Here is a 10,831-nt window from a genome sequence, read left to right as displayed (position 1 = left end):
TTTGGAACAAAGGCAAATGTGTAGAAACGAGCAAGAAGTAATTTCGGAATGATCCCTTTAGATGTTAATTACGGAATTGTCTTGACCATTTGTACAACAATTTTTCAAATGACTTCTCAAAAACTTTAAATAACTCTGAGTATCTTGACTCCTAGAAAACCGGACACTGCTTTTATCTTCCTTGACTTTTCTGAACAATTTCCAAGGAAACTCGGGCTTCGAGTACTGGAAGGGGTTTATCCAACTGAGGTCTGAGAAAGAACAAAATTAAAATTGAACAACTTGCTTTTTTCTTCCTGGATTTTTCTGAACAACTTCCATGGAAACTTTCGCTTCATACAATGGAATGGGTTCATCCAACTGAGGCCTGAGGAAGAAGGATAGTATTAGAAAAGTTAGGTCAAGGCAAAGATGAGTAGAACAATAGGATGGTAGTTGACAATTGCTATAGTTCAATTCTACTATTTTTTAAAAGATTTTATTTTTTAGAGAGCGTGCAGGAGCACTGGGAAAGGCAAAGGGAGGGGGACAAGCAGACTCCATCATCCCAGGACCTGGATATCATGACCTGAGCCACCCAGGTGCCCCAATCCTATTATTTTAAATAATGCAAACAAACTTGTCCATTAGTATTCCCATTGTTAAAAGTGGTTAAGTTTTGAAGGGGAAAACTGCCAACTTTATCCACTCCCAGATCCAACTTGAAAAAACAAAACTGCATTTTCGCCTCTTCTCAGTCTACAGGTTATTTTAGGTTGCCTTGGGAAAGGTGATGAAAAAAGCAAAGGTGGTATGGTATGGTATGGAATGCACTAAGGAGAACTCATGGGTCACTTCTTAGGGAATACTTATTGGTGTATCACAAGATACACTTTGACAAATATTAAAGAGCGGCTATTTATCCAAATTAAAAAAAAAAAACCTGGGATCCCTGGGTGGCACAGCAGTTTGGCGCCTGCCTTTGGCCCAGGGCGTGATCCTGGAGACCCGGGATCGAATCCCACGTCGGGCTCCCGGTGCATGGAGCCTGCTTCTCCCTCTGCCTGTGTCTCTGCCTCTCTCTGTCTCTCTCTCTCTGACTATCATAAATAAATAAAAATTTAAAAAAACCAGTAAAAAAAAAAAAACCTATGGAGGTAACAGGTATGCTGTGAAAACTGAAATGAAAGTGGAAATGCTTGCTTACCTCCTTGAGAATAGAAAATAAACGATTTGATTACTTAGCGTACCTAAAAACTCCAGCTGATAGCTTCTCCATCACATCTTTTAGGATACGTAGCTGGAAAGATTGTTAAGGTGGCAGTCAAACAAAACCAGTCAATAAAAGGAAGATGTTAGGCAGGTCACCTATCTAAGTTCAGCACTCTCAGAAATTGAGAATTTAAGTTACAGACATTCTGTAAGCTGTGAAGTTTACCTTGGAAACAGGGAAATGGGGAACTTATTTGAGAGAAGTGGAGACATAACAGAGCCTAAACTTCTAAGGACAAGTGGCAGAAGCAGCAAGCCTAATGACTAGTCCTAAGTAATGACTCGTGTTATCCCAAACAAGCAGAAGTGTTATGGTGTCAAGTTTTCCTTTTAGCACTATTTATGATATTTTTAGATAAAAATGTTAGCACTTGCATCCTTATGTTAGGTGCACATTTATGTACTAAACTGGCTGCTAATTGGCTCAAATTTTGTAGGCAGAAAAGTTAACTGTGTCACTAAGAGAATCAAGAAATAGTGTAAAATTAAGAAAAAAATTCAGTCATTTAATTGAAATTATAATTTTAGGATTGAGACTCTATGTAATTGCTAGTACTAGAGAATGACATATGGCATAGAACCAGTAGAAGGTCTGTTAAATCATAAGCAGCAGCTGGCTCACGTCTGAATTGATTGAGAGGGGTTAGCACAAGTGAGGACTGAAGTCTGATTTGGAACTTGAGAGTTCAGGAATTAGAAAATGTAAATTAAAAAGTACAAACATAAGCCATTTTATTTTTATCTTAAAGATTTTAGGGCAGCCCTGGTGGTGCAGCGGTTTAGCGCCGCCTGGAGTCTGGGGTGTGATCCTGGAGACCCGGGATCAAGTCCCATGTCGGGCTCCCTGCATGGAGCCTGCTTCTCCCTCTGCCTGTGTCTCTGCCTCTCTCTCTCTTTCTGTCTCTCTGAATAAATAAATAAATCTTAAAAAAAAAAAAAGATTTTATTTATTCACAAGAAAGAGAGTGAGCAAGCATTGGATGGGTGGGGGCAGAGGGAGAGGGAGAAGCAGACACCTCACTGAGCAGGGAGCCCAATGTGGGGCTCCATCCCAGAACCCTGGGATCATGACCTGAGCTGCAGGCAGACGTTTAACCAACTGAGCCACCCAGGAGCCCCAGAACATAAGCCATTTTAAAGATTTTCTTAAAGAGGACCTCATACTGCAAATTCTCTTTCTACTTCTCTTAAGTGAAAATACTGAAAATGCCAACAGTAACTCTAAGAGTGTGTGTGTATGGAGGAAATTAAGTAACAAAGGCAAAGGAGCCAGCCTAGCTCCTGACATGTAAGATTCGAAACACACTATCTAGTGTTACTGTTAACACATGGTATTCTTCATTGTTAACATCTCATGATATTCTTGATAATTACAATGTTAGTGGACAGTTAAGTTGCTTAAACCTGAAGTCTAAGGATTTCTTTTAGAACGTTAAAAAATTAAGTTGATTTTCCAAATTCAAAGAAAAATATTTAGAAATACTTGAAACTCACACATTCCCTACAGTAAGGGGATATTCTGGTTCTGAAATGTACTTTTTGTGACTCAACATATTCAGGGTCCTAATTAAAAACTCCTATTTGAAAGTTCTGAATTAATTCTGTCATTCTTGTAGAGGAGGTGGGCCTTTCTAAGTATCATGTGTACATAACTACACACATTTAACAAAAGCAAAGTATGATAGATAGTGGACAAAATAAGGCAAGTTTCTTTCTTTGCATACAGATTTACTCTATTTAGTAATAAGAACTTATGTTTCATCCAATACAATTTTTACCAAGTACAGTTGCCTTTAAGATAGTTATCTTAGAAAAAAAAAGTTTTATTTGTAGGTTTGACCCTGTTCTAAAGAGGTTTGGATCATTCTTTTGGAACTGCTTTCACATTCTCAAGAGAAGATTTCATTGCTTTTACCAAAACTGGAATGATTTGGCTTCATTCACCAAATTTTTCTTACAATTAATTCCATTTAAAAAACAAACAAACCCATTTTCATTTGATGAAGATTTTCTAGCACTGTTAATCTTAAAACACCTCAGAAGCTCTCTAATGCAGATGAGCATTCTGAAATGTCTTATGTAATAGTACCATCATAGCTTAGATTAAGGATGCAGCCTTTCACAGTGATGTGTAATTTTCATAGTGCCTTGTATCTTGTGGTTTATCTTCCATTCAGAACCAGTATGACTGCCTGGGTGATTCCTGTCCTGCCCCTTTCTAGTTGCATCCTGGGACACGTATTAATCTTTCTGTGAGACAGGGATAATGATAGTACTTACACCTCACAGGGCCATTTTAATGCTTAAATAAATTAATACTTACAAAGCACTTGGAACACTGTTTGGCATGCTCAATGAAAGTTAGCTATATTATTATTATCAATCATCATTGTTAAAGAACTTAATGAGAGTACATGGTAAATCTCAAGCCATAAACTCAAGTCAGTAGATAAAAAAGGATATAAAGATATTTTCCCTGTTGCACATTTGACAAATTCCAAACTTCGTCATTAAGGAAAGCCACCGTTGCTCCTTTGAGGAAAAGGCAATGGCTATCTGGAGGATCCAACTTGGATAGAACATACGAAAACTCATCAATGACTGTGAGTTTAATAGCAGACAGATGACTGATATCTTGAGCCAGAAAAACTTCTATGCAAATACCCAAATCACAAACAGCACACAAACAGCATACAAACTTTAATAACAATATGCAAAATGCAATGTTTTCTTTTCTAATTCATTGTCCAAAACGATGAAAAGAGCAAGGTCAGATGCAAGACCTATGTAGAGGTGATGGAGTGGTAGTTTGTGTGCATGCATGTGTGTGGATGTGTGTGTATATGTTGTATAAGCGTGTGCCTGTGTGTGAGCACGTGTGTGTGCATGTGCATGCGTGTATGAGACAGAGTGAGATTTTTACCTGTTACTTACCAGTTATCTTCATGAGGATGTAAAAAAATCAGTGGCAATTGATATATGAGAGTTATGTTATTTACATATCAGCCATGATAAGAAAACTTGAATACTGTTGAAAAATATAACTTTGGGAGTAATGTATATACACACATTTGTAGTAAATTCCAATGTGAATGGGGAGTTGTTATAATTTTGTAGAAATATTTTGCCAAGTATATGCCAACAATGTTTGTTACTATAAGAAAAGAAAATCTTACTAGAAATACTAATAAAAAATTCAGAAGTCACTTCTTCCAAACCACTATATAAAGGCTGAATGGCATTATTTCTACATTTTGGCCACCATGTATCTAAAGTAAAAAAGAAAGCTACATTTCATTAGAAATAGGTATAATTCAGAATTTATCATTTCTTCACATCTTGCTTCAAAAGACTTAGGCATTATTCTTTGTTAATTACATCCTGTCAGTGTAATAATAATGGTTTACTGTTTCTGATAATACCTGCAGGTTTTCTTCTGTTGTTACCCAATGGCCTCCAACACCAAGAAGTGTGATGATATCATGTTTATGAGGTAGTAGTTGTAATTTTACAGCTGGTTCATCATCTTTACTATATAATCTCACTTACAAGGGAATAGTTTAAAAAAAGAAAGAGAGAGAGAGAGAGACAAGAAATATATTTTATAGTAATCGGGCAAAAATTTATTCTTTATTCTTCAAATTAGTCCTCTTTACCTTTTTTTTTTTTTTCTTTTTTGAGTCCTCTTTACTTTTACTTTTTAATGTTAGGAATGAGGAAGCATTCTTCTTAGAAAGAAATAAAGTAACAATGTATTCAGACACCTTAAAATAAACTTTTTGCATTAAAACTGGTCATAAAATTTACTCTAGATTCAATTACAAGTGAAATAACAAAAGACAAAAAGTTTATTTTCATTTTAAAACCAGGCAAGGCAACAACATAATACATAACTAAGATTGATAGTTTTAATCATATCATTGACTAATTCTTTGGGAAAAGTTGACTTCTGATTAAGGAACCCACAGACGCAAGATAGTCACACATTGACATAACTATTGAAATGTATATTTGAAAAGTTAGTGACATACACAGTCACTTCCACTGAAAGATTTTTCTGAGTTAATTTCACACTTGATCTTAGCCAAAAGGCCAAGAAGTGATTTTTCTGAGTTAATTTAAAGTCCTGAAAATACTGGTTAAAAAGAAACATGTTAAAATGGTCACAGTTGTATTCCTAGGATTCTCATCACAGAAGATAAATCTTAACAAACTATGAAGCCTCCCTTTGCAGGCTTGTGAATCCTATGCTTTCTGTGCAATGGCCCTACCTACGTGTGTACAGATTAGGTGTTAAATAGATACTGGTTAAATAACAAAAGGTCAAGGAAGGTAAAAACGGAACAAAATTCCATGCTTTTTTCCAAATAGAGATTGCAGAAGTCAGCCATCCAATAGAGGACAGACAGACACAGCACAACTAAGTATCTGGCTGAGAGCTGAACTAATGTGTATCATCTGGGAACCCCTGAGAATAGATGATGTTCATTTCCGTAGAAACATTTAAACCCCAATGCCTGTATGTTAAAGGTAAGCATGCTCTCTCTTCCAGACAGTGTTTACAATGGGATTCAAGAAGCTCCGGTTTAAATAGAAATGTTAAAAACAAAACATGACATCAATTTAATAAATGTTAATTATTACCTGGTTATATATTAATTTTTTTTGAGATGCATCCATCACACTACAAAAATGACACAGACTACTGATCTAGTAAAGTACCTACCTCCAGCATCTAGGACAATATCTACTCCCAGGCCACCTGTTTCCTCTAAACAGCTTTCAGCAACATGGGCTTTCCCACTAGAAATATCGATGACTCGGGCTGTGAAGGACAGGAAGTCAGGCAATTGTATTGTTCTCTATGTGATGAGTACAAAGAAATCAGAGAAAAAGAAAAAGCAAATATTTCTTCTCTGAAATGTATGGAGTGGTTCAATTACTGGATCCAAATTTTATTTTTTCTCTTCTGACCCAACAGTGGTAGGGATTAATTTAAAGGAAGGGACTGGTATATTCAATCAAATTAAAATACTTAATATTGGGGCACCTGGGTGGCTTAGTGGTTGAGTGTCTGCCTTCGGCTCTGGTTGTGATCCCAGGGTCCCGGGATCGAGTCCCGCATCAGGTTCCTAGCAGGGAGCCTGCTTCTCCCTCTGCCTATATCTCTGCCTCTCTGTGTCTCTCATGAATGAATAAATAAAATTAAAAAAATACTTAATATTTTGTGGATGATGTGTTCCAAGGCTGGCCTACTAAAAGAGGACTGTACCTTATTGCTAAATAGAACAGAGAATCTGTAAGCCACAGAGATAAATATATATTGAGGCATAAACTGAAAGATTAGGCAATTTCTTATGTTCAGGTTTAATAGAATTTAGAGCTAAAAAGTAAAAACGGTATTTGTGTGATATAATACTTCTCTATTAGAGGCTGTATTATCCCTTTTCAGTCATGGAAATCCACCCCCCGCTGCCTTCCCCACTTGCTCTCCAAAATGAAGAAAAATCCTGGAGATTAAGGGGAAAAAATGATTATTTTGATCACCTAGTGAAAACTAGACTAGTTTTAGAGTATTATATCAATAGAACAAGCCAATGAGATTAAAAAAAAAAAAAAATCTAGGGATGTCTCGGTGGCTCAGTGGTTGGCTTAGGGCGTGATCTTGGGATCCTGGGATGGAGTCCAGCATCAGACTCCCTGGGGGAACCTGTTCCTCCCTCTGCCTGTGTCTCTGCCGCTCTGTCTCTCATGAATAAATAAGTAAAATCTTAAAAAAAAAAAAAATCTGAGTATTTGAACTGTCAAAATGAAGACGTGTTTATAATTCCTTTTCATAACTTTTAGTACCCTCTTGTAAAAGAGAATTCTTCACAGCATGGCTCAGATGGAGGCTCAGGTAGGGGGTGTAGAACGACAGTGATCTAAGAGGTGGGGGCCGGGGGCAGGCCTAGGGAAGACATTTGGGAAGGGACTTAAGTACCTCTGAAGGGCAGGAAGAAGCCTCTCCATTCAACAGTACAGTTCATGGTCTGCCCCCCAACCCTCAATTCCATTTCCAAACTTTTCCTGTTTTTCCTCCTTTCTCCAGTCCCTGTCTTAACCTTTCTTCCATGTCTTGGTTATCTCTGTCAGAGGCAAAAGGTAACAATGGAAGTAAGGAGGGCTTTAAGGTTGGATAGGCCTCGATTTAAATCCCACTCCAATCTAGTTGTAGCTCCTTGGACACACTGGTTAAATCCTGTAGATGCTGCGCCCTGGTTCACTGACAGGGGGCTGGTGACGATGTCAGGATAGATTATTCACACTAACACTCAATGAACTTTACTCCCCTTCCTGCCTGCCCCTCACACTCTGGCTCAGCCTCCTGTCTCTTCATCTGTTAGTTTCTCCATTGCTCATTCTTCTCTCCTTGGTCATTTTTTCAGTCTATTTTCTTTATCCTTTCCATTTGTATTGTTTGGACAGGTTCAATCTTTTCATTTTTTTGTTGAGCATTTTTAAATTTTTTTAAAATTCCAGTAGAGCTAACATAGTGTTCTATTAGTCTCAAGTGTACAATATAGTGATTCAGCAGTTCTATACATTACTCAGGGCTTGTCAAGATAAGTGTCCTTTTGGAATGCCTGGGTGGCTCAGTGGTTGAGCGTCTCCCCTTCAGCTCAGGTCATGATCTGATCCTAGGGTCTGGGATCGAGTCTCACGTTGGGCTTCCTGCAGGGAGCCTGCTTCTCTTTGCCTATGTCTCTGCCTCTCTATGTCTTTCATGAGTAAATAAAATCTTAAAAAAAAAAAAAAAGATAAGTGTCCTCTTAATCCTCACCCACCTCTCCTCTCGTGACCATCAGTTTCTTCTCTATAATTAAGAGTCTGTTTCTTGGTTTGTTTCTCTCCTTTTTTCTTTTCCTTTGTGCACTTGTTTTGTTTCTTAAATTCCGCCAGTGAAATTGAATGGTATTTCTTTCTCTGACTAGCTCATTTTGCTTAGCATTATACTCTTTAGCTCCATCCATGTTGTTGCAAATGGCAAGATTTCATCTTTTAATGGCTGAATAATATTCCTATGTATATATGAGATATATATTTCATATCATTTTTATCCATTCATCAGTCAATGGACATTTGGGCTGCTTCCACTATTTAGCTTTTCTAAATTTTAATGCTGCAATAAACAGAGGGGTGCATGTATCCCTTTGAATTAGTGTTTTATATTTTGGGGTTAAATACCCAGTAGTGTGATTACTGAATCACAAGGTAGTTCCATTTTTAGCTTTTTGAGGAACCCCCATACTGTTTTCAATAGTGGCATGCACCACATCCTCTCCAACACTTGTGGCTTCTTGTGTTTTTTATTTTAGCCATCTCATTGTGGTTTCGATTTGCATTTCCCTGATGATGAGTGATGCTGAGCATCTTTTCATTTGTCAGCCATCTGTATTTCTTCTTTGGAGAAATATCTGTTCATGTCTTCTATGCATTTTTAATTGGATTATTTGTTTTCTGAGCGATGAGTTGTATGAATTCTTTATGTATTTTGGATACTAACCCTTTATCAGAGATGTCATTTGCAAATATTTCCTCCCATTCAGAAGGCTGTCTTTTAGTTTTGTTGTTTCCTTCACTGTGCAGAAACTTCTTATTTTGATGTAGTCCTAATAGTTTATTTTTGCTTTTGTTTCCCCTGCTTCAGGAAACACACCTAGAAAAAAGTTGCTATAGTTGGGATTTTGTACTTTATGAGTTTAGTCTATAAGATGATATCTCTTCAAAATTTTCTGTTGCAGAGTCTGTGTTGAGTAATAGTACCCACCTATAGAAGGCCTAAGTCTTTCAAGGCATTGCTTGTCTTCAAGGCTGCCTGCTGTTGAAATCACTTTGGCTCCTCTATGGTGTGCTAACTGAATAGCTATCATACCGAGTGCCTGTGTGGGGAAAAAATACAAAATGGGCTTACAGATATAAGGCAGAGGCCATATCTAACTTGTTTCATTGGCCGTTTAATAAAATCTAATAGCTTAGTGCTACTTTAGTATATTTTTGAATATTATCTGAGAGAAAAAGAAAAAGAAATATGGGCAAGGTTGAGACATTTGACTTTCTTCTTCAGAAGGGGTGGCAGAAAAGGTATACATGTCACATGCTCTCACCCAGTCTCGTCATTGCACATAATTTCAAGATGGAGGGCTGCATTCAGAAACTTGGGCCTCAGGAAGAGAAAAATGGGCTTTTAAGGGCCTTGTCAGCATGATGTTCTAAGCTAATTTCACAGTACATGCATGAGTCCATCTATCTCTCTTTAAAGATCAAAGAACTCTCAAAAGCTCCATCCTTTTGCTGACCTGAGGGGTGAGCTCAAGGAAACACTACTACCCTGATGCTAGGCATCAGGTTGAAGCCAATGCTGAAGACAGTTCTGCCTTTTTTGCACAGAAAAGCAAGGGATAAAAGCATTTTCATCAATAGCCACATAAAAAATGATAAAAATTCACCCCAAGTTTTGTGACCTTTTTAGATTATAATCTATTTTTATGTATTTTTAGTGTCTTAAACTATTTTTTGTTGATATGTGTAATATATTGACAGGAGCACATTTTTTATCTTGTGTGACCCATCTAGAAATACAACACCTTATCGACACAAGTGTAAGTGTGAGGCATATACAAAATTAGTAGGGAGTTTTGGGGCATGGTTCAAAGATTTCATGAGCCATTTCAGGCTCTGTATAACAGGCATAAAAACATGGCTTATCTGCTTTTTTAATGTACTAGCAGATTCAAAATAATAAACTAAACACCCTTAAGTCTAACTTTAATCTCCTATTAGTCAAAGCTGCCTATTTTAACAAAATGAGCAGTGAATAAGCTATCAGCAGAGAATTATATTAGCAAATGGATGGCCTACTTCCTAAGTTTAGTAGCTTTTGATCTGTTTCTTAGCAGAATTATTAGCACCTACACTGGCTCCATCCATTATCAGCACTGATTTTCCAGGAGAGAGATGAGAAAGATAATGCAGAGCTGTATAGGCTCGTACTCCATCCCGAATGGTTCCAGCAGCTTCTGTCCATGTAACTTTTTCTGGTTTGTGAACTGTCACAAAGAACAAGAGGAAGCAATCAGTTAGCAAGTCCCATTAGTCCTGACTCCTGGATCTATCTCTTCTTAGCCCCACTATGGCCCTGGTCCAAGGCACTACTCCTTTCTCTTTTGCTGACATTTTGGTTTCCCCAGTTCCATTCTGGCCCACACGTAATGCACTCTTAGCATAGGAGTCAGTGTGTGTGTGCATTTTTAAAATATTATATTGTGAAATAAAACACATGCAGAAAAGTACATGGGACGTAAGTATAGATGGGTGGATAAATCCCAAGCAAATATACAAGTAAGCACCAATCTTGGTTGAGAGAAAACGCACAGCCACAGCCTTGTCTTTCCCACCAGAGGTCGCTACCTCAGTCTTGTTCACCTTCATAGTTTATGGCCCAAGTATGCATTTCTAAACAATGTCATTTAGTTTTGCCTCTTTTTGAACTTTATCTCAGTGGCATCATATGAACTCTTTTCTATCTTCCTTTATCCCT

At 37.5% G+C, this 10,831-nt stretch overlaps 1 protein-coding gene across 8 annotated transcripts in view; it reads right to left on the bottom strand.

Moving 5' to 3' along the window:
* Positions 1-38: 38 nt before the first annotated feature.
* Positions 39-10,831, bottom strand: part of CRYZL1 (crystallin zeta like 1) — a 36,214-nt gene continuing 25,421 nt past the window's right edge. For all 8 annotated transcript variants that reach the window (XM_025985133.2, XM_025985132.2, XM_025985136.2 and 5 more), the window contains 7 exons: positions 10,207-10,340; positions 9,062-9,173; positions 5,978-6,076; positions 4,674-4,795; positions 3,715-3,820; positions 1,230-1,275; positions 39-367 (listed from right to left, as the gene is read on the bottom strand). In XM_025985133.2, the coding sequence (XP_025840918.1) occupies positions 268-367; positions 1,230-1,275; positions 3,715-3,820; positions 4,674-4,795; positions 5,978-6,076; positions 9,062-9,173; positions 10,207-10,340 (719 nt within the window). In that variant the 3' untranslated portion in view covers positions 39-267. The remainder of the gene's footprint in view (positions 368-1,229; positions 1,276-3,714; positions 3,821-4,673; positions 4,796-5,977; positions 6,077-9,061; positions 9,174-10,206; positions 10,341-10,831) is intronic.

This window comes from Vulpes vulpes, chromosome 15, assembly GCF_048418805.1.
Source record: "Vulpes vulpes isolate BD-2025 chromosome 15, VulVul3, whole genome shotgun sequence".
Lineage (NCBI taxonomy): Eukaryota > Metazoa > Chordata > Mammalia > Carnivora > Canidae > Vulpes > Vulpes vulpes.
This window is presented reverse-complemented; position numbering and strand designations above follow the sequence as displayed.